General features: G+C 36.6%; 1 protein-coding gene across 1 annotated transcript in view; it reads right to left on the reverse strand.

Moving 5' to 3' along the window:
- Positions 1-7,810: 7,810 nt before the first annotated feature.
- LOC102605478 (cullin-4-like) overlaps positions 7,811-24,381 on the reverse strand; it is a 40,388-nt gene continuing 23,817 nt past the window's right edge. Inside the window, exons 7-17 of the mRNA XM_006361486.2 lie at positions 17,801-17,926; positions 17,553-17,654; positions 17,421-17,474; positions 11,547-11,653; positions 11,406-11,466; positions 11,179-11,310; positions 10,951-11,088; positions 10,781-10,861; positions 10,234-10,314; positions 9,811-9,891; positions 7,811-8,082 (exon numbers count right to left, since the gene is read on the reverse strand). Coding sequence (XP_006361548.1) covers positions 7,969-8,082; positions 9,811-9,891; positions 10,234-10,314; positions 10,781-10,861; positions 10,951-11,088; positions 11,179-11,310; positions 11,406-11,466; positions 11,547-11,653; positions 17,421-17,474; positions 17,553-17,654; positions 17,801-17,926 — 1,077 coding nt within the window. The 3' untranslated portion in view covers positions 7,811-7,968. The remainder of the gene's footprint in view (positions 8,083-9,810; positions 9,892-10,233; positions 10,315-10,780; positions 10,862-10,950; positions 11,089-11,178; positions 11,311-11,405; positions 11,467-11,546; positions 11,654-17,420; positions 17,475-17,552; positions 17,655-17,800; positions 17,927-24,381) is intronic.

Consider the following 24,381-nt stretch of genomic DNA (forward strand, 5'->3'; position numbering starts at 1 on the left):
GCACTGATGCAAAGGTCTACGAGTCTTACCTAAGGACAATAGGAAGTTCTACGGTCCATACAAAGGAAGTCCTAGGACTTGGTTTGAGTTTTTAAATGTCAAATATTTGATGTTTGACCTATGAGGGAACCAGAGGAGTCAGTTAGGAGGGTTTCATAAAAGGGATGCAGTTTTATCAAAATTTTGGACCTAAAGTTGGGTTCTATGGAAGAGGTCTACGGACCGTAGAATGGATGACGACCTGTAGAATGGTTTCGTTGAAGTTGAATGGATTTTAAACCCTAATAACAGGTTCTATGGTTGACTAGGACGGCCCGTAGGTCAAAACCATATACCTTATCCGATAGTTTTTTAGTAAAGGTGTTTTGGTCTTTTCCTACCTAATTAACCCCTAAACTATGTCGTTTTGGCTCTATAACTACCCTATAACCGTTTGTACTCATTAAACTAAGCCTAATTTCTCTCATTCACTTAAACTCTCCCAAAATCTCTCAATGCTTCTTCTCAAAATTCTTTCAAGAGCTCTCAAGGTGAAGGTTAGGGTTTCATCAAGCTCCAAGGTTCTTCTTTCCATTGCTAGATATTTGATTACCTGAGGTATGTAGGAATTCACCAATGGATTCCTTTCATCCATTGGTACCCAAAAGAATATCAATCTCCTAATTGATTTCATCCAATTCCATTAGAGTTTTATGCAAATCTCCATGAGTCCTATTTATTATGATTCAATTGTTTATTTTCAATATTATTATGCATGATTTGATTCAATTTCCTAAATTTCAATTTATTTCATATGGACCCATGCCTATACCCATTGTATGAACTTTTATGAACAATGCTTATGAAGGCATGAAATTGATTATGAAAATTATGCATGTTTTATGAAAATAATGATTTATGAACTATGGATTCTTTTGAGGTAAGTATCTATGATTTATAAAAGGTTTTTCTCACATATGAATGAAATTATGATTTAGATTCTTGAAAAAGGTAAGTGTTTAATATGAAAGTTTTATGAAATGAGGATTTGAAAGGAACTACTCTTACTCTTATATGAACATGATTGGATTGGTAGTCTAAAATGTTCCCTTCAAAGTATTTTGATACGAAAATGATTATTTCTTTTCCATTGGGATTTACTTAGCACCAAGAAGACTTTGGAATGGAGGCCCTACTATTAGTAGAGGTTTGGTATCTAGCAGCAATTCCCTCTTCCCAAACTATGTGGCCCCGTAGGATTATCTTAAATGACCTAACTAGAGGATCCACAATAACAATTATGAATGAATGTGATAGAATTCTACCTTGGCAACTAGTTTTCCCTTTTTGGTGTGAGGGTCATGCCGGATTCCATGTTATAGCTCACATGGTCTTATTGTCAGTTAATAGTAAATATCCCACATATGAAGTATGCTTTTTTCAAGATTTTATGAAATCTTTCCTTGTGTTTTAAGTATACATTGACCTTGATTTTGACTCATGGATTCTTTAAAGGCTCTTACTACGTTTTACTTGGTCTAGCATATAATGTTTAAGCTCATCATGTTATCATGCCTATGTTTTTATGCATTTCTCCATACTTAGTAAATTCAATGCACTAATGCATACTTTTGCCTATATTATCTTATAATATATGGTCTGATGCTCCTCTTCCCACTCATGGAAAGCTTGAATTGTTTTACTAGCACATTGGATTGGTGAGTCCTCATGCTCTGAGGTCAAGGACATTGATGCTTTAGTTCCTTTATTGTTTTTCATTATCTTTTCAGTTTCAAACTTGTACGTGGTGTATGGGTTACATCCCAACCACTCTTATGCTATTAGAAATGCCATGATCTTGGGCGAAAATTCAATGAGGGAGCCAAATATTCTATAAAGCTTGTTGTGACTACCTTGTGAGGGTATGGATCTATGTTGGCACCAATTTGAGCCTAACCTATTTGTTGACAACCCAAAAGAAGCTTTTTGAACAAAATTGTCCTTACCTTCTCTCCCAAAATCTTTTTCTAAGCATTGTGATGTTTGAATAGAAAACTTAGGACAAAATCCTAAGTTGGGGGGGTGTGTATAGGAAGGATGAACGAGAGCCAAGTGAAGGGCAAAGAAAGAAGAAATGAGAACAGCAAAATCTGAAAGTTTTATAAAAGAGGGAACCCCTCCTTATAAAGAAAATGTGTGTGTAGTTTTCATCAACTTGATGGAAAATGAAAATTGAAGTGAATGAAATAAAGGGGAGTTCCAAATAATTTGAGTGAAAAGTATAGATTTGAGTTCTCAAATGAAAAAAAAAGAACTTGAGAGAGGTGATGATGATTGCAACAATGCTTTGAAAAAGAAAAGTCACCAATCCAAATTGACCATGTCTTAACCCTCAGCCCCATTACATGCCTAAAAGACCCTTGAGATCCTGCATGAACTAGGTTGTGTAATGATTAGAAAATATGGGCAAACCTATAGGTAAAAGCTTCCATGTATTTCTCTTTTGAGAGTGTGAGAGTTGCATTGATTCCTATTACTTTTGTTGATTTTCTTTGTGAGAGCATGAAATCATTCTTAATGTAAGGTCACTTAATGCATGTGTCGAATATGTTCTTGCTATAGAAAGGTAGCTAAAGTGAGCTTGAACTTGTGTTGAGACTAACTAGTCATCAATTGGAGCTTTTTTATCATGATTTAGGGTAACATACTATTGAGAGTATTTTTGCCATGGCGTTTGCATGTTAACTCTCTTTGAGTACTGTTGTAGACACCCTTATTGAGCTTATTATGCTCTTGATTTACTTGAGGACAAGCAAAAGTTTAAGTTGGGGGTGTTGATGAGTGGTATATTTGCACTCGTTTATGGTCCATTTAGCTCAATAATTGGTGTCCTCAATGTCTAACTTTTCCCTTTTCTAATCAAATGTTGATGATTTGCAGCCATGAAGGCAATTGGACAAGGCATGGACTAAAGCTTGAAAGAATGACCAAAAATGCGAAAGAAGTGCAAAATGAACATTGATGATTGCCTAGAATGAAGGACGGATCGTCAACTGAGATAGACTTCGCCCAATCTGACAATGCATATCATTTTCTTTTACCAAAGAAGGTTGAGGAACTCTAGTAGAAAAGGCGATACACCGACTAAGAAATGTGGATCTGAAGCACATCGCCCAAAGAGACAGTGTGCAAGGCAAAAATTTAATGCTCGAAGGGCTAACTAAAGTGGTATTCGGCGATACACCGAATGTGAAAGGTTGACTCAATCGAGTTCACCAACTGAGGTTCAAACACCTAAAGCCTAGAGCATCACAAAGGCGAGCATGGGGAAACGAAGGGTGATTCACCAAGTGAATTAGGCAAGCCCGACTAATGTCGCCAATTTGGTTACGAAGTAGACATTTGGGCCAAATTTAGGAAAATATAAATAACCCAAATGATAGAGTTTTAGAAGAGTCCGATTAGAGAGTTGAACAGTATAATTGAGAGGAAAGTTTTGAGAAAGAACACTTTTTCTAGCTTTCTTGGGGTTTTATAATTTGAATCTTGAATTCGATAAATTGAAGTGAAATCCAAGGTGGGTTTACTCTTAATTTCTTGATTTCAAGTCATTCATGGTTGCTTTCATGGAAGGTATATTTTTATGATGGGTGGCTAAAACCCCAAGATCTAGGGGAGCTATAATGGGGTTGGGTGTCAATTTAATGTAGTGGGTATTTTGCTATGCTTTGTTTTGTTGTTGTTGATGCATGAATTTGGTCTAATTATCATAGGGTTAACTTAAGGGTTAAGGTTGCGAACTTAATTCCTACTCCCGATCTCCGGTTTATGCTCGAAAGAGATTAGCTTGAGTGGGTAATTAATTCAATACTAGAAATTTAGGTTTGATGTCTTTAACTTGCTCGAAAGAGAGGTTATGCGTCAAATCTACTTTCCCTATTCTTGAAAGAGAGAATAGAGTAAGATATTGGGTCATTAATAATTGGCATTAGATGAGATCGAAAGGATATTCTAGGAATAAATGCTTTGAGATCAAAAGATGAGTAGCGTTAGTGAAAATGACTTAGCCTATTCATGTATGTACATCATGATAGAGTAGCACATTATTCCTATATGACATTGATATCCGATCCCCGCACCCCTAGATTGCTTGATAACTCTTGATTTCGTTCGAATTTTAGTTTAATTGGAATAATTGACAACAAATCTTTACATTAAGTTGGTGGTACCATCCACCCAATTGTTTTTACTACTCCAAATGAGTTGCTTTAAAGTCCAAATCTCTCGATAAAGAATTCTCCACGATACCCGCTCCCGGTGGGATTCGACCCCAACTTTTTGTTGGATTTTTGTTGACTACGATTGTTTACCTTTTTAATTGGTTTTGAAGGGTGATTTGAGCGTTATCACCACCACTTCCCCAAAATTGATATGAATGCTCAACATGATGCAAACAATGAGAATAGAAGCCTCAACATGTATCCTTTGATCATTCTTCGAAGGCATGAGGTTGTCACACACAAAAATCAAGCCACAACTTAGCTTCAAACGACAAGTCATGTCATACAATCTCACCACCTACAGAAGCTTAGGAGGGTTGTACCACAGCTATAATGTTAGCCACCCCTTGGAGTTGGTGGCTTTTGGTGGTGATCTTCTATGAGAACAAGGTTCTCGAGGTTATATCAATCTCTTTTCCCACACAATGACTAAGTTTAAGCAAGGAAACTCTTCTACCATGCCATCGTGTTTCATAGCATCTTGCATCGCTTGGTAAAGGACGTAAGACTATAGGACTAAATCGGGGGAATACCCTCCTGATGCATCCATGTGTTCAGCTCTTTATTTTTCCAATGAATTCTTGAAATTCATGTAAGAGGAAAGATGAGTTCTGATCACAGATTTCTTTCTATTCCTAACTTGATCTAGTGTTTTTTCCATAAAATATTACTACTTTTCTATATAATTAGATATATTTAATATACTTAGTTGTTTAGCTAAGGAGAGAACTTTGAGTAAACAACAAAAGGGGTAAACACTATACAATGAAGAGTACTTTTACGGAACCTCTACTACTCACTAAAATTCCTCTACAATCTGATCAGAGAACGACAACTGAAATCTCTAAGAGTCTGTTTGGAAATCCACATGGCAATTGAAATTGATGCAACTATTACGGTAGTAATTACTAGCCTAGTAATTACACTAACTTGTTTGTTTGCCATAGCGTAATTACAGTTTAATTACAAATGTAATGTTTGGATACACAATTGCAATCATAAGATTATATTAAATTTTAAAAATAAAAGTTAATTATTTAATTTTTAAATTGGACAGATAAGAAATTTTATAAATGATATTAAATTAAATATTTAAGAAATATATTGTCTTTTGATAATATACTTATTAATAAACATATGTTCTTAAATAATATTGTCAAAAAATAATTGATTTATATTTTTGAAATTAGTATATTTCAATTGAATTAATCATAAAAACTAAAAGTACAAGATTTTTATGAACATCATGAAATGCATGTTTGCAGAAATATTAATATTATAAATAAAAGGGAAAATAGTACGAAATATATCTAAACTTTGACTAAAATTGCTATAACAATCCCAAACTTTTGACGGGTCCTATTACCTCCTGCAATATTTAATAGTGTAATTTAAAGGTATATATGTGCCTAACTGGACCACTTACTCGGTCAATCGTAAGTGATTGTCTCACACGTGTCACTTAATAAATTAGATTAGTCAATTAGTTTAATCAATTGATTAATTGATTTTCAAAAGTATATTTGAACATTTGATAAATTAAAAAAGAAAAAATTGTATTCAGTTCTTGACCTTTCCACTTCCCCAAATTTGATAAAGTCTTATTTTTCTTCACTATTCTCAAAGGGAGCAACAAACCACGAAAGCATTGCACTTTCTCATTCAACTTTGGATCATTCTTGTCAAAATTAATGCTATTCAAATTTAATTTTAACGCTTTTATGGCTGACCCTAATGGAAAAAAATAGAAATCAGAGAGAAGAAATTAGAAACCCTAATGAAAAATCGAACAAACAAGACAACTAAGCATAAAATATTAAAGAGAATAGTTTGTTAAAGCTTACTTCTTTGATCTACAATGGTGATTTTTGTTTGAGTGAACAATGGCCATGGAGAAGAAGAAGAAGAAGAAGAATTAGGTAAAGAGGTAAAAAAAAATGGGTCTAAATAAATGAATATTATTACAAAATAAAATATTATAAAATAAATTTCACCTTTATTGATATGTGACAGTTTATGATAGGCTCATAAAGTATTTATTTTGTTCCCTACGCGTCTGTCTTCTGTGTATTCACGCACTGATCCAGATGGACACATATATACCTATAAAATACACTATTAAATAGTGCAGGGGTAATAAACTCGCTCAAAGTTTGGATTATTCAGCAATTTTCATCAAAGTTTGTATATATTTCGAACAATTTTTCCTGAATAAAATGTCATAAATTATTAAATATTTAACAAAAATATAATCTGTTAAGTCTAACTAAACAAATAAATGACCTGCATTGTGAAATCTCAAGTCAATACTACTAAAACAAATGAAACTAAAAATATAACATAATTTTTAAATCCAAAACAAAAAATTGAAAACATTCAAAAACAACAAACATTAGGCAATAAATAGTACTTCATAGCTACAGTTTCACTAATTACAATTTGCAGCAACATTTTGATTTAACGCATTTATATTTTTGTATTTTTTCACGGGTTTGAAGAAAAAAAATACAAATACAACTGATTTGTGTCAAAATGAATTCATATTACGAGGAAAGAGGCGAGCAAGATCAAGAGAGGGAGGAGAGAGGATTGTATTCTTTATTTATTTAGTGCATAACTATTTTGTATTTTGTATCAATTGTATTCAAAATACAACGAATACAATTGTATTCATCCTCTCTTTGATTGGATACAATTGATACATAATACATTTGACAAATGCATATTATATTCGTATGAATACAAATACAATTGATACAACAATACAAAAACAATTTTCGAATACAATTGATAAAAATACAAAGCTCCCACCTAAATTTGAATGAATACAATTAATACATGATACATTTGAATGAATTACGTTTTATTGGTAGGAGAGAGGGAGAGGGAGATTAAACTATAGATGTTTTCCATAAACATGTTGGCATCTTGCCATTTTCTATAATGTTCCCAAAATTTAATATAATACTCTTATGTCAAAGTTTAACATAATAACATACATAAATATCACATAAAAGAAAAGATAAAATGTAAGTCTATAACCTTACCAACAATGAATTCCTTTAATTTAAAAATTAACTACTAACAAAATTATGATGATAAAAAAATAGATAATACGAATAATTACATGGAATCAAATGAAGGTTGAGAATAAATAAATAATTTAAGATATTTTTAGAATAATAATAAAATAAAAAAAATTAAAACAAAAAAAAAAAAACTAAAACGGAAAAAACAAAAGTATAAATAAAAAGAAAAAAAAAATTAGCTTGTAATTACACCATGTAATTATAGCAATTCATGGTCCTTCCCTGAGAATTGGAGTGTATTTACACCCAATTAATTATACCCAATTACCTGCCGACCAAGTAATTATATGCCCAACCAAACACACTCAATTACACCAAATTCAATTATCAATATAGCTTTCCAAACGGGCCCTAAAGTACATGATATCGACAGCAAAATTATTACTCGAGATGAAGTGAAGACAAAATGGAGAGAATTTGCTCATATGGTTCAAGAAAAAAACGAAAAGTAGACATAAGAAATAAAAAAAAAAGTAGACACACCAAATAAACTTAAATATAAGCTTTACAATGTATATGACAACAAAATTAATGGTTACAAAGTCAACTGTACAGAAGCTGACAAGGAAGTCTCCCAAGTCATTTACATGGAATTTTTTTTTTTGATGTCTGGAAACATTCTAAGCAAGGTAGTTGTATATTTGAGGATTGTTTTTGTCCCGTTCCAGGTACTCCCTATCTATGAGGCTTTCAATCCTTTTCTTCAGATCAGCTGGTTTTATTGGGAATTTAAGCTGCTCCAACAACAGTTAAAAAAGTTGAATTAGTTTAAACAGAACAACTCCCCTTAAGCTAATATAGCTTGAAATGAAATGACAACACACATGCTTTATTTACAGTAGAACTGATCAAAATACGCTCCAAATGAAAACACAGCTAAAATCAAAAGCACTAGTACAGTAGCAAAAATATACTCTTATTTCTAGCAATGATTGTTTCTTCTTTTTTTTATTATTTTGATAAACAAGAAACCCCTGAGAACCAGCGGCACACCATCTGAAACTCGGTGGAAAAATCAGCCTACCCCTCTACCCATCAATTATTACAAGTGACTTGACCATGGTACGTGGAAACAAATGTTGTAATGAAAGAGGCAAATTGAAGATATTAACTATTATTGTAGAAGAAAAACAGTCACAATATTGCTGTTTTAGGTGTTCATGAGGTCATACTTTGTATCCTAACTACCACTATACTCAGTTGAATCATATTGGCAACAATAAAGTCTTGATAATCATATAGGAACGTCTTCTCATCATCAAACTAAGCGAAAGTGCAGACCAACCCAGCTAAAGATGAATTGGATCAAATACACACTCACCATTGACAAGGTGAAAATATTTGAACCAAAAAAAGTAGAGTTGTAGAAGACAAGTTCTGAAAATTATTTTGGCAAATAGCTGATTTCATAAATACTAATAACCTTCCTTAGCTACAATGATTCAGTATAATTGTATTAATAGCTGATTTCATTGATATTCCCCTATTTTCTTATTCCGAGATGATAATGGTTCACTCTAACTTGGAAGTCAAAAAGTGATGGCCTTTTAGTGGTTTAGAAGACGCTGTCTTAACCTGCAGTTAGGTAAACTACTACCTTCATGCTTTCTAATTCATTTCTTCATCTAGTAGATTTTCTCATCCTCAACATTACCTATTACCATTTCATTAATAACCATTTGCCTCGGGAAAAGCATAACTATATATTTATTTTACTGAGAAGTCAACAACAAAGCAGTAGCTGTTTCCATTTAAAAAGGTTAAGGTTGCTGTTTGGAATTGAACAAATCTATGGTTTTACTTTGATCACAAGGCTTCTTATTTATTTAAGTTCACAAGGAAAAAAATTAGTTAAACTCGTGCTCAGATTTTCAACACCTGTCTGCCACCTGCATACTAAAAGGTCCAATGTTGCTTGCCAATTATTCTTTCATTAATATTTTTTTTCTGTTGCAAGAACTCAGAATAACATTTCATCTACAGAGAAAATGGTAAGGTACATTTCTTTTGAATAACAGTGGTGTTCATACCAGTTTATACACACCTCGACTCATCAATTGATTACCAGCTATCTGCTACGGAACAGGTACAGCATAACTCTATCACCAAAAATTTGGCCAAAGGGAAAAATTCACCAAGTATCACCTTTACTAAAATCGGTTCCCGATTATTACTTCAATTCTTCAACCCCTAAGACCACACATTACTACTTCAAATTAATTGATATAAGTGCTCAGCTTTCTATGACCCATCAGTTATCCCCTATTGTGCTCAGCTTTCAACACCTAGCAGTTAATCCTATGCCTGAATCCAGACCATTCGAATACAAGTAATGGTTCTCAACCACATGCGGAGTTTGGGCATCTGAATCCACAGGGTGGGAGTAGGAGGCACCAGATCCATTCCCAGCTCAAGGATTAACAATTACTGAGTTAACACAACAAGGTGGAAAGTTTCATTACCTGCTGAAAGAGTTCAGTTATTAAGAGGGTGTGACTCAGCACTTTTCTGGTCTTCATTATCCTAACAATAGCAGCATCAACCTGCATAAGTAGGCAGAGATGATTGAAGAAAATCAACAGCAAAAAACGAGTCTGAAATTCCTTTAATGTTTCAGCAGCCCTCGTCTTTTTTCTGACTAATTTTGGCCTTAGATATAATAGGATATTAGGAATATATCAATAGTAAAACAGTGCAGTAAGATGAAATATGAACAGCATGTCATGTCAGTTAAAACTAAAAGACAAATTTGTGATGCATCTATTGAAGGCAGCACAAATCTCGTCTGTTAAAAATGCTACAGCAAGTTTTATTTACTTTAGAGTAGTTTTGACTGTGCAACCCATTGAAATACTAATGTAGAGAATAAGAATAGATGAGCAAACCTGGTATTGCCGGTCCTGAAATACTCTCTCAGTAGTGCTTGTGTTCTCCTCAACTGTTTCCTTCATCTGGATGGCATTTACCTGTATATATATATTTATTGTTAGCTCTGACATGTCTAGCAGGATTAGCAGACCACTTAAGAGGTTGTTTTCGATTGGCTTATTTTAACTAGTTTTTAGCTTTTAAGCTCTTTTTTAAATTATTTTTGGAGGTGTTTGGGAAAGACAAAAAGTGCTTTTAAGCACCTACATTTAGGTCAAAAAAGTACAAAAATAAACTAAAAGCTAAAAATTGGATATGACCAACTTATGGCCTTTTGCTTTTAGCTTATAAGCTACTTAAAAAAAAAGTCAATCCAAACACCCCCTTGTACCAAAATACCAATCACATCTTTATCTCATATTTGTCAACAGAACACTTCTTTTCTTTTTTTTCTATGGAAAAGCCACTTTTTTAAGTTTTAACACTTCAGTCTTTGAGGTGATGGCATTATCTGAAAACACCAAAAAGCACTTGCCTTTATACTTGATCAAAAAAGGGATTTACCTTTATACGATATAGTGGAGCAGTAAATTGATCATTAAACACAAAGGTATCATCGTCCTCCACATCTCTTCCTTTTGGAATCTGTAAGATATTTTTTCCGAAAGAATCAGTATGTAAGATGGTAATACGATAAAAGAAAGAAAAATCTTGACCTAGCAATGACCACATACCTTCTGGAGAACACGAACTTTTCCACATGCAAGAGACTGTAGAGTCCTTCTCAGCTCTTTATCCTCAATTCCAGTTGCTTCCTTGATATCTTGGAAGCTAAGGTTTTCCGCATCATTAAAAAGCATCAAAACAACAGTCTGCAGCAAGAGGATAAAGGTCACAAAACCAATAACTTAGATAATATGCAAAGGAATACTATTATGCTAATAATACTAGAAAAAACCAACCTGAAACAGAGAAACTGCGAGCTCCTTTTTTCCTTTTGGATATTCAGCTTTCAGAACACAGTGGCCCAATGAATTTTGCCACATCAAACGCCTACCACTGTACTTACTCAAGTAGAACTCCTTGAAAATATCCTGCAGCATGGGGCCCCGCATAACAAAATGTAAAGTGAACAGAAACATTAAATGGTGTCAAAGAGGAACTAAATATAAGCAACATGGTGCCAAACCTGATAGACATTGAGTTCGTGGGGAAGTCGAACATCCATGGGGGGATAGGTTGGCCAGTACCTGCAGCACAACCAGCAATGAACTTCTAACTCTGAAGATACAGACCACAAATATCTGAAAATTCTTTAATATCAACTTACCCCATTGTCAAAACATGGACACTCAACTCGATCCCTGTTGGGAGCTTTGTTCTGGCTTGGGAAGATTGCTTGAAGGATTCATTTATCTCTTTTGATAATTCAATGTCCTGGACAAAACAGTTTTGAAGTATTAGCAAAACAAAAAAGATGATCTAGATGTTTTCTCTTGGCTGTTGGCAAAGGAAGCAGTGTCGACACATGAGAATCTGACAAGTTTTCAACTATGCTCTAGATGCTTTTTATGTGGTAACAAGCAGAGACAATCAACCATCTTTTTAGTTTTTTTCACATTGCAAGTGGACTGATCAACTGTGGAGGATATTCATTAGTCTGAGAAAGATCAAAACGGGTGAAGCCAAGGAATATAGGACTCCTGAAATGCTGGAATGGTGATGGCAAGGCATAAAAAAGAGAGAGAGAGAGAGAGAGAGATGGAAGATTGTCCCAGAATGTATATGGTGCACAGTTTGGAAAGGAAAGAAATCAAAGATGTTTGAGGGCAAGCATACAAAGTATAGAAGTTTAAGATGAATTGCTTAGGCCTTGATTACTTTTGGTGTGACCAGGAAGTGTCAGTACAGGCGGATGATATTTTTGATGTGTTAAAATTATTTGTCAGAAACGGAATTTTTAGTAGTTTCAAGCTGTAAGCTGTAATACATTTGGAAGGGGACTACATTAAGATGATCTAATGTTGAGTATGGTGGACATTTTGAGTCAAAGCGTGATGATGGCCACGCAAGAGCAGTAGATGAGATAGTAAACAATGACCATCTATCCCCAATGGGAGGAACTGGATTAAAAGAGGAAGGGGTGGCAGACAATCCATAAACCACCCTGTGAGCTCATCACAGGGACACAACCATTCCGATTAATTTCCATGTTGAAGTCTCTTTATTGGAATACAAGGAGCATTAACACTGCTCTGGAGAGACTAAGACAAATGATAAGAAGCTTGAAATTCCCAATCAGTCAGAACCTTTCTATAAAGGTGATCAACTGGACAAATATAGAATAAAACTTGGGTACAACAAAGCTTTCTCTAATATCAACAGTCAGATTAGGGTTTTCTGGGAGGATGGACTGGATTGTGAAGTGATCAATTCTGATGAGCAGCAGGTCTCATGCCTTGTGAAGTTGGATGAGAGTAGATTTATATTTTATAATGACTTTTGTTTATGCTAAGAGCTCAGCAACAGGAACAGAGTTTATGGGACTGTCTGGGACATATTGCAGATACTCATAAAGATGCCTTGGATAGTTGCGGGGGATTTCAACTACATTGTTGATCCTGCTGAACAAATGGGTGGAAGACCTGATTGAATGACTAAAAGGATGGACTCTCTACTGTGTATCATGGACTGTAACTTGATGGACTCTGGTTACAGCAGATCCCACTTCACATGGTGCAATGGGTGGATCCCTGAGAAGCAATTTGGCAGAGATTGGACAGAATTTTGTACAACCAAGAATGGTCAAATCAGTTTGATTCTACTAGTGTTTCTCACCTAGTTAGAACGGGTTCTGACCATTCCCCACTTCTCATTGAAGTAACAAAGAAGACTAGGCATCCTATTAAATACTTTAAACTTGTTGATTTTGGGTGGATGAACCAGACTTCTTAAATGAGTGGAGCATGCAGGGAATAAAGAAGTCAGTGGACCACCAATGTGGAAATTTCATTTGAAACTCAAAAATTACTGCCAAAAGATTGTCTGAGTGATCTAGAAATTGTTTGGGCAACATCTTTTGACAAAACTAAGGAACTGGAACTAAGGTTGCAGACCAGCAGGCTGTCTCTAACTCTGATAATTCTGATAAGAATAGAGACTTACTTAATGAAGCTAATGCAGAGTTGATCAGAGCTATCAAGGAGGACGAAAATAATTGAAAACATAAGTCTGGAATTAAGTGGTTTGTTGAAGGTGAAACCAACTCCAAATTCTATCATTCTGTGGTTAAAAGCAGGAAGAGTAGGATGTCCCTCAAGAAGATGAGGAGAACTGATGGAAGCTGGATAGAGGGTGATAAAGAAATAGTTAGAGAAGCTGTAGAATTTTTTCAAAGTCAGTTCTCTAAAAGCATTCAGAACAGGGATATATTCCAAGAATCATTGGAAGGGAAGAAAATCTAATGTTGAATGTTATTCCCACAATGGAGGAAGTGAAGGAAGTGGTGATGTCTATGAGTTCCCACGGTTCTCCTGGATCTGATGGGATGTCGGGAATGTTCTACCATTCTTGTTGGGAGATCATCAAGAATGATGTTTTACTAATGATTCTTGATTTTTTTTTGAAGTAACTCAATTACCAAAGGCTTTGATCTATACATGTCTAGTCCTTATACATATCATTGGGTGCCCTCAGCAATTTAGTGATCTCATATCAATCAGTCTAAGTAACTTTAGTTTCAAAATCAGTAGGTTACGGAAACAGTCTCTCTACCTTCACAAGGTAGTGGTAAGGTATGTGTACACTCTACCCTCCCCAGAGCCCACTTAGTGGGATTCCTGGGTATGTTGTTGTATAAATCAGAGATAAGTCCAATTATGCAGAAGCTGATATCACCGCGTCAGACAGGGTTCATAAAGTGAAGGTCAATCACAGAAAACATTATGCTCACTCAGGAGAAGGTGCTTAATATCAGACAATCCAATGGACATGGAAATGTGGTTGTGAAATTAAACATGGAAAGGCTTATGACAGTATGGAATGGGACTATCTGTGCCAAGTTTTATACAGTTTGGTTTCAGTGAATTGTGGATAGATAGAGTTCGGAGGAACATTTCTACTCTGTCAATATCAATGGGGGTAGATGTGGATTCTTCAAGTCTACAAGAGGGGTCAAGCAAGGAGATCAGTTATCTCCATCTCTTTTGTGTTGGGGCTAAATTACTGTCAAAACTTAGGGATAATCTGATCTTCAATGGGTTCATCCCATACTCCTTTGTCAAAAAGGACCTATTATCACTCCTCTCCTATGCAGATGATACCATCCTTTTCACCTCAGATGACTCAAATTCTCTCAAGAGGATGATATATAGTCTCGGTGCATATGAGATTTGTTCTGGTCAGCTGGTGAATAAACAGAAATCTTGTTTTATTTTACCTCCCAGGTGTACTCTTGAGACATTTACAAAGGTCTACAAGACTACTGGTTTCAACAGATCTGACTTCCTATGCAGTTTCTGGGATGTCTATTTTTGTGGGGGCTAACAAGGTAGAGTAATTTAGTTCAATGGTGGAAATGGTGGATGCTAGGTTGCAAGGATGGCATGGAAAACTACTCTCTTTTGGGGGCAAAGTTGTGCTGATAAAGTCTGTCTTGCAGGCTCTTCAGTCATCAAGCAAATGGAGATGATCTTGGCTAACTTCAGTTGGGGAAAAAAGGAGGACAAAACACAAATCCCATTGGATCAAGTGGTCTGAAATGTGTTTCCTACTTCTGAAGGAGGAGCTGGGTTTAGACCAATTGAAGACTTTTGTAATGCCTTTGTTGCAACGATGTGGTGGACTTTTAGAACTCATAAATCTATGCTCAGTCAAGCCTTAAGGGGTCGTTTGGTGTGAGGGATTCAAAATAATAGTGATGGGATAAAAAAATTGTATCTTGTTTGGTTGCCATGTTTGGGATAACTTATCCCACCATTTATATCATAGTGATGGGATAAGTTATCCCATATACATGGTGGGATAAGTTATCCCAAGATAACTAACCCCAAGATAACTTATCCTGGGATAACTTGTTCCCAACCAAACAACCCCTAAACGATAAATACTGTTCTAGGGATCATAGCCTAAGAATCTTTGAGATATGGACAATCTCATACTTGGAGAAGGATGATGAAGATTAAGGATAGAGTCGAACCTTTTATTCTCAGGAAAATTGGTCAAGGGGATATCTGATCAGGAATGGGGCCTTTAGCTAAAATGGTCACCGGTAGACTAACCCCCATGAGCACTAAAGTTAGCATTTTTTTGTTAATGGGAGATGGAGATGTGATCCTTTGACTACCATTTTCCCTGCTACTGAGGTTAATAACATTCAAAGGGTGGAGGTGGATCAACAAAGGGAAGACTGGGCATTCTGGACAGTGGATAATAATGGGAGATTCCCAACTACTTGGCAATAATTGAGGTCCTTCAGGAATGAAACACTTCCTGGCAAAGTTATGTGGCACAGGAAAATGCCTTTCAAAATTTCTTTCCATGTGCAGAGAGTTCAGAAGAACCAAGCTTCCAGTGATGAAGGTGTTCAAAAGTGTGGAGTCTAGATCTCTTCTAGATGAAATTGTTGCACAAAATACCAGAGAGAGAGTTGCTAACATCTGTTTGGTGGCAGTGATAGTGGTGGCTCCTAAAGCCTATGAATGTGGTGCATAAAGTTCTACTTCAATGGCTTCCCACATGTATTTGTGGGGAGATCTGGAAAAGCAGGTGCAAAGCTAGGTTTGAGAATGTACATATGTCTACCAGGCTTATCATTTGGCAGGTATGACAATAAGAAGCCTTGGTGATAAAATGCCCCTTTACTAGTTTAAATTTCCCTGCCAGGTGGAGAGATTTGTGTAACAATGTGGAAAGATTAAAACCTGTTGTCCAAAGCGTAATGGTGAGATGGTCTATTCCAGAGGATAGCTGGGTGAATTGAATTTGGATGGATGCAGTAAAGGTAATACTGGAGTTGCAGGTGGTGGTGGAATTATTAGAAATCATGTTGGCTATATGATAATGGCCTTTGCTTCATCCTATGGTATTTGCAGTAAGAATGTGGCAGCTAAGGCTATTTTACAAGGAATGAGCATGTGTATTGACAATGGTTTCCATAAGACTATTGTTGAGTCTGAATCTACACTAATGGTTGATATAATCAATAGGAAGAACAATGTTCCGTGGCAGATCCATAACATTATTCAAATTTGGTCCTTGATGCATAGAGAATTCTTTTTATTTTTTTCACATCTTCAGGGAAGGAAATGGCATTACAGATCAAATGGCCAATTTGGGTGTTACAGACAACACATTGTCTTCACTGAAGATCTTTCTTTTCCAAAGCAAGCTAGATCTTCACTGAATCAAGAGCAGGATGGAAGACCAAATATCAGATTTAAGGTTGGGAAGAATGTTTTTACTAATGACTAATGCATTGGGTCTTTCCAGTGGCACTCAGTTAACCTATTTAGCTTTGTGCACACTGTATTTTTTTGTTTCTCCTGTAAAGAAAGAACCAGCCATTGTATAGACTGTGTTCTTGATGCAAATAAAATGTATTATAGTTTACATCATTGTACTTTATCCTTTGGAGGCTAAGGTCTACGTCCTCCATGTAATTTATATCTTTTTATAAATATATTTACTGGATTAGGTAAGGCCTAATCACGGGAATCCATATGTATCCCAACATAATTTCTCCCTTAGAAGAGATTTTCGGACAGTGCAGGTATCTTTCACAAATGTTAGAGCCTATTGATTTATTTTCTTGTAACCATTTTAGATATCAGTCAAAATATCCTAGATACAGCATTGTACACAGAAAAATAGCAGGGGACCAGTGGTGTTGGGCTATGGAGATGAAATGGAGAGAGGATAATGCTGACACAGGTACATCCAAGGCCATCATGATCTGTCAATTACACAACAGAAGGACTAACAAGTTCATCTGATGTTCAGTGAAACCACTTTGTGCTAGAGCAGAAAGTTCGAAACTGATGTTGGTAGATAATATCATCCAGGAAATGTATAACCTGTTTGCAAATTATTCCATGACTGATACAACATAAATTTCCAGACTCCAATCTCAAGAGTCAAGACGCTGAACAAAAAGTTCAATATATTTGCTATTTGGTTGAATAAGCGTGTACATAGCTGAACATACCTTGAACATTCCTTCCAATTTGTTAGTGAACTGGCTGCCACACTCGGTCTTCAACTGTAACAATAATGGTAAAATTCAGCAGATGGTACCAAAGAAAAGCAGAAACAGTGATAGTTAACATTAAAGACAGACCTTAGAAATCATGGACTTTTCAGCATCAATTGAAGCACTCTTACCCAACAACAGTCTTTTCGCAAGATCTTTCTTGTAGAATGCTTCAAATACATCCTTACCCTGCACAAAGATGAAAGATCAAACAAACTCTTAGCATACTTTCAGGTAATAAAGCATACACTGATCTATCCCTTGAACAACAGAAATAGACTTATGCAGCTATAGATTGCATAAGTTCTCAGGTTACTGCTATTGTGTTCTCATACCTGTATAAACCTGAACAAAACCAGGACTTTATCTAATGTCCCCTCCAATTCCTCCTCTGATGTACCTTTATTCCCAGCACGAAGCTTCTCGTCCAAAAATTTAGCAATCAGCTCGGCAGGTCGATTCTATTACAAAGAAAATCCTATCAGTTTGAGAATCAAGTAGATATTACACTAAATAAGAAAGCATTAGTGCTTCTAAAGTGAAATTGTATTAGATCATCAGATGCAATCAGCCTGTCGGCTACCTGGAGAAAGGCCGTAGAAACAATACTCATAAGTGAAACCTGTGTAACGAGCAACATTTCTACCTGGGATAGCAGTGCCTAGTATGACGATCTAGACTTCTACAAACTCCTCGAATGATTTTGTGCAAACCAGTACATGACATGAAGAAAAGTTGCAGAAAACACAGGAAGTTGAATAATCAACTCTTAGGCCAGAATAAGGCGAGCATGAGTTTGCAGTATAAATAACTAGTCGACTGCACCCAAAGATGTGGCCTAGTGATTAATGAAATGAGTTGAAAACCATGAGGTCTCAGGTTTAAATCCTTGAAAAGGAAAAAACACTAGGTGATTCTTTCCCATCTGTTCAAGCCTTGATGTATAGAGTTACCCGGTACTTGTGCCAGTAAGAAGCAGCAGGTACCTTAACGAACTAGTCAAAGTGTGTATAAGCTGGCCTGAACACCGCAGTTTTGAAGAAAAAAACTGGCTGACCATGCACATGTTCTCACGGAGAAGTGTTAGCAAAGAATTTCCAGTGGCCGCAATTTTCTTCTTCCAATCAAGAGGGGCTTTGGTGGCTCATTATCAGTCCACACCATAATTAACCTTATCATGCCAGACAAGCTATGAAGGATACACTTACATAACCTATTGTAAATGTCAATATCAAGTCCTCAAAACATTTCTTGTTCACTTCTATTTTTTGCATTGTACGTCTTTATGATCTTGGTACAGGTTCAGATAGCTCTGCTTAAAGTTGCCTGCCAACCAATGCTTAAAGTTGCCTGATCAGTGACTGTATTTTCTTCAATATCTAATGAGTCAATAGAGTTGAACCTCTTGTGAGTTGTGGCCATCCTGTAAGAGAATTTGGTATTCTGGTCTCCATTTTCCAACCGCTGGATTCTTGACCTCTGTCTCCATGCTATATCCTCATTCCTAACTACTTCTCCAAACTCCATAGCCAGATGAGCTTTTTGAAGTAATTCATCCACAATAAGGAGCGCCTCTGTTCTTGAATGTTATCAAGATTGGAGATCTGATTCAGAATGTCTTCTCTTTTTTGCCTCCAGTTATTCCTATTATCCCTACCCCATTCCTTTAATTTCTCCTCAAGGAACCTCAGTTTTGAAGCCAGAATGAAAGAGAGTAATCAGATACTGTAAAAGACTGCCACCAATCTTGCACTGTGTCCTTGAAGCCCTCCATACCAAGCCACCATTGTTAGAATTTGAAGTAGGATTGTTTGTACTCCCAATCACCACAAGTTGGTAATATTGGGTGCGGCATTAAAAGTGAAGAGTCCAAGCAACTTAGGTTATGATCAGACCCCAACTTAGGAAGGATAGATTGCTTAATCTGCAGAAACAACTCTTCCCACTGATGTGAAAAAAGATATCTATCAATTCTGGATGCTCTCCTATGACTATCTCCCCTTCGGCAAGTGAAAGATCCTCCAATAGAGGAGGATCAACCAGTTCCATGTCATTGATCCATTCTGAGAATTCTGCCATTGCCCCAGTGATTCTGCTACAATTTGCTCTCTCAGAAGGATATCTAGTGATGTGCCGTGGATTTACGGCACTTGTGATGCTTAAAACTTAGAATTTGTGCAAGTTCTCTAGCGCATTTTAGTAGATTTGATGTGGTCTCTAGTTGTTTTACAGGAAAACAGGATTCGGGAACCAAGTGCAAGTGTAGGAACTGTACAGGCGATTTTTTGGGAATTATGAGAGTTGTCTACGAGCCATAGATGCATCCGTAGATAGAGGTTCAAAAATTGGTGAAAAAGGGACTGAAATGTACGAGTTTGCAGTACGGGTCGTAATTGCATCCACGAGGCGAAGACTTGGATCATAGAAAAAGTTTTGAAAGATGGGAAAAGACCCTGAGTTGTACGAGTGATCAGTACGAGCCGTACTAGTATCTACGAGCCAAAGAAGCTAATCATAGTCAAGATGCTGAGAGTGCACTAAAAATCCTGAGTTCTACGAAGGGAAAGCACGAGGAGTAAAAGCTTCCACAGGCCATAGATCATGTTCGTGGAGAAGTCCTGAGACTATGCCTTGACTGCTATCTATGAGAGAGATTCCACGAGCCATAGAAGAGACCACGACCCGTAAATGGGTCCGTAGAAGTTTTTGAACCCAGTGTTCCTGATTTTATTTGGATAGATTTTTGATGTCTATAAATACTTTTCCTAGGTTTTCTTTTGCATTATTATGTACGTATTGGTACAAGAAATAGAAGTAAACAACTCTTTTGCTTTTATTCTAGACTTTTGGAGCACAATTACACATTTAATTTGGGTTTTTTGAGATTCTGGATTTCTACTATTCATCTAGTAAGTGTATGGTTATGCATAATTTATTTATCACTGATCGTTATCATACAAGCATGAGTATGCTAAATCCACAACTAGGGTTGTGGGAACCATGGAAGATTAACGAAGTAGACCTAATACTTACTAAACCTTAAAAAGAGTGCATGCATTTATTGTTTTTACCTTCGCTTTGATTGCTTTTTAACAGTGGTCAATGTTAGAACTCGTCTTATTCTTACTTGTCGGACCAAGGAGGTAACGAATGGAAAAGGGATTCTACAATAGAGATTTGGGGCTATCAACCCTCAACTAATAGCTTGACCTTGTCCGGAAATAGCTAATTTGGAATAAGGGTAAGGATTAGTAACGCATTCACCCGTAGACAGACCAAGTTGCGTGGTGATATTCACTTATTTAGGGGACCAACCACTTAGGTGAACTTAAGCATGCTACACACTAGAAAGGATTATTAATATTTTGTATTGGCTATGAATTCATGGGGATCACAAAACCCTAGTTCCGTTTTTTACTGATTCAAAACACGTGAACTTGCTACTTTGTTACTTGTTACTTGACCCAAATCTAATAGCTTGACCTTGTCCAAAAATAGTTAATTTGGAATCAAGGGTAAGGATTAGTAACATATTCACCCATAGACAAACCAAGTTGTATGGTGATATTCACTTATTTAGGGGACCAACCACTTAGGTGAACTTAACTTGTCGGTCCTTGCATGCTACACACTAGAAAGGGTTATTAATATCTGGTTATAGTTATGAATTCATGTGGATCACAAAACCCTAGTTTCGTCTTTTATTGATTCAAAACACGTGAACTTGCTACTTGTGACAATAATAAAACTAGTTATGTTACACAAACCCCCCCCCCCTTTCGGAAATAATATGACTAAGGAGCACGAATAATAGCAATTGAATTAAGTCCAAACCATATTCCTCGTAGGATCCACCCTAACCTTTGTTAGGTTCTATATTTGAACAACGACCACTTTATACTTTTTTTGGGAGGTGTAATTTGGGAGTATCATCAAGTAATGTTGAAATCTCCACAAAGCACCCAAGGCCCTTCAAATTGGCACCTGACAACAACCAATTCCCACCAAAGCTCCCTTTTCCACTTTATCACAATCGCATAGACAACACTCTAAGTACCAAATGAAATCTTGGGTGATACCAACAAGCTTACAAGTTAGCATCTGATTTCCACACTCAACTAACTCCCCTTCCACATATCGCTTATCCCACATCACCATAGTACCAAGTGAAATCTTGGGTGATACCTACACAAGCTTACAAGTAATCATCTGATTTCAACATTCCCCGTATCTCTTATCCCACATCACCACAATGCCTCCACTTCTCCCTATTGCATCCACATGCTAAGTTGCTCGAACACGGGTGCAGATCTAGAGGTCAGATCCTTCATGACCTAATTTTTAAGATTTGGGGATATGGATACGGATGGGAGGATCCGCCTAAAATAATTAAAATATCTAAAAAGTAGAGTTATCAATCCTAAATTATGAGATATTATGTGGAGAACTTGAGGAGAATCATGGAAGGTGATTAAAGGAAAGGGAGTGATATGGAATTTTATTTTTGAGAAAGGTAACTTGTATTATAAACAAAAGAATACATATAATACTTACATCCAAAAGTTGCAAAAAGCAAAGAACTCCTATGGAGGTCATAAGAACTCTAAAATACTAGGAATATCCTCTGCATCTTGAGAATATTCATGTTTACACCAAAAAAAGAAAAGAACCAGGCAATTCAGCTTCAAATTCTGCATAGAGCAGCTCTTGTTTTTAAAACATCTCTGGTTCCTCTCCATCCATATAGACCACCAAATGCAGGCAGGGAAAATCTTCCATCTCTCACTTCCAAGGCCATCCACCTATATGAGTACCAGGTCTTTGTGAGCTTCTATAAGCCGAGCCAACTGAAAATCTGCCTTGCTCATCTGAATTCCAAAATAGATTGTCCTCATTTGTGTTTAGATCTTGCATTGCCCTAGAATGTTGAGTAGCTCAACTATTTTATTGACCTCCCAATCATTTAGATGTCTTCTAAACCTTAGATCCACCCTTGATTATCTCTCATTTCTCTGATTGTAGCCTCTTTTTGAAGGCTCATGTTGAACAAAATAGGGAACCTATTTCTCAAAGTCACCTGATCCACCCATTTGTCTTCCCAGAACAAAGTCCTTCCACCATTCCCTACCTTGATTTTGCATTTGTTAAAGAATTTGATCCATAAATTTCTGATGGATCTCCATACTCCAGATCCATAGGGTTGTGTGGACATGTTGGTGATCCACAAATTCTCCATACCAAACCTAGCCTTTATTGTTTCCTTCCAGAGAGCTTGTTCTTGTGAGGCAAATCTCCATAACCACTTCATAAGTAAGCTTTGATTCTGGATTTTCAGATTCCTAATCCCCAAACCTCCTTCCTTTTTGCTGAGAATGACTTGGTCCCACTTCACTAGATGGAATTTATGATTATTAGGATCACAATTTCCTTGCCACAAAAAATTCCTCCTAATTGCATCCATTCTGTCAATCACATTTGCAGGCATATGGAAAACATACATCATATATGTGGGTAGAGCATCTAGCACACTGTTGATGAGTGTGACTCTTCCTCCCAAGGACAAATATTGACTCTTCCAGTTCACCAGCTTCTTCTCACACTTTTCTAGAATGTTGTTCCAAATACCTTTTGACCTGCTCTTGTCACACAAAGGCATGCCAAAGTATGTTGTGGGGAGATCCCCTACCTTCCCCCCTAGAATATTTGCAAGCATGTTTATCCAAGGCACCTCATTGACAGAAAAGATGAAGCTCTTTCCCCAATTGATGTGTAGGCCTGAGATGGCTTCAAAAAGGATCAGAATTACTCTCAAGTACTTTAGTTGAGAGCTGTCTGCATCACAAAATATCAATGTGTCATCAGCATACTGTAAGTGGGAGATGGCCAGACCTTGTCTGTTATTCATATTAGCATTGAATCCTCTTATCCATCCTCTTGTTTGGGCTGTTTTGAGCATGTCATTTAGGCCATCCATCGCCAGGATAAAGAGGAAAGGAGATAAAGGATCTCCTTGTCTCAGTCCTCTCTGATGAGAAAAAACCAGAGGGGGCACCATTTATCAAAATAGAGAACTTCATAGTTGTAGTGCAAAACTTAATCCATTTTAGCCATTTTCCTCCAAAGCCCATGTTTTCCAAAGACTTCCAGAGGAAGCCCCAATGCACCCTACTGTTCTTTCTCTCCTCCACACATTCATTTGCAATCAAAATTGCATCCATGATCTGCCTACCTTTTATAAAGGCCTTTTATAAAAGGTATTCAATTTTCTTTCTTTTTACGTTAGCTTTTGTACTGATTATAATCATTAAAACTGTCCAAACTTTCCCCATCGATTTTGGTCAAAGTACCCAAAATTGGTTGACCAAATCGGACATGGATCCCACCACCCACACCCAGGTCGTGTCGGCACGGGTACTGCACCAAAAGTGAAGAGTCCAGGCAACTTAGTCCAAATGCACCTCCTCCAACCATCTGTTATGCCATAACAGGTGAAGTAAGTTCCTTTCAGCAGCCCCCCCCCCCCCACACAATTTAGTTCCTACCAGGACATTAATGTATGCACCTTATTGTTGAATTGTCCCCCTACTAGTCTCTTTTTACTCTCCATGTTTAACCCCCTCACGTTCCAAGACAAAACTTCTAACTTCATTGAGATGGTAAAAGTGTGATCCTCCCTCTGCTCCTAGGTTACCCATCCTTGAAATTCCCATCAAATGCCAAATTTCTGACCTCGTTGGTAAAGGAGCCAAACTGTTCTCAATATTTGAGATTTTGTCTTCTTACTGGATGACCCCCTTGTTTTTGTCAATTCTCTTAAGCATTTCTAAGGCTATTTCTTGGCAGCCCTTAAAAGAAGCACCAAAATTTTGGCTCAGTTTTATTACATTCGACTGCACCCACAGAGTGACTTGGTTCT

The sequence above is a fragment of the Solanum tuberosum genome, unplaced genomic scaffold, assembly GCF_000226075.1.
Source record: "Solanum tuberosum cultivar DM 1-3 516 R44 unplaced genomic scaffold, SolTub_3.0 scf00359, whole genome shotgun sequence".
Classification (NCBI taxonomy): domain Eukaryota; kingdom Viridiplantae; phylum Streptophyta; class Magnoliopsida; order Solanales; family Solanaceae; genus Solanum; species Solanum tuberosum.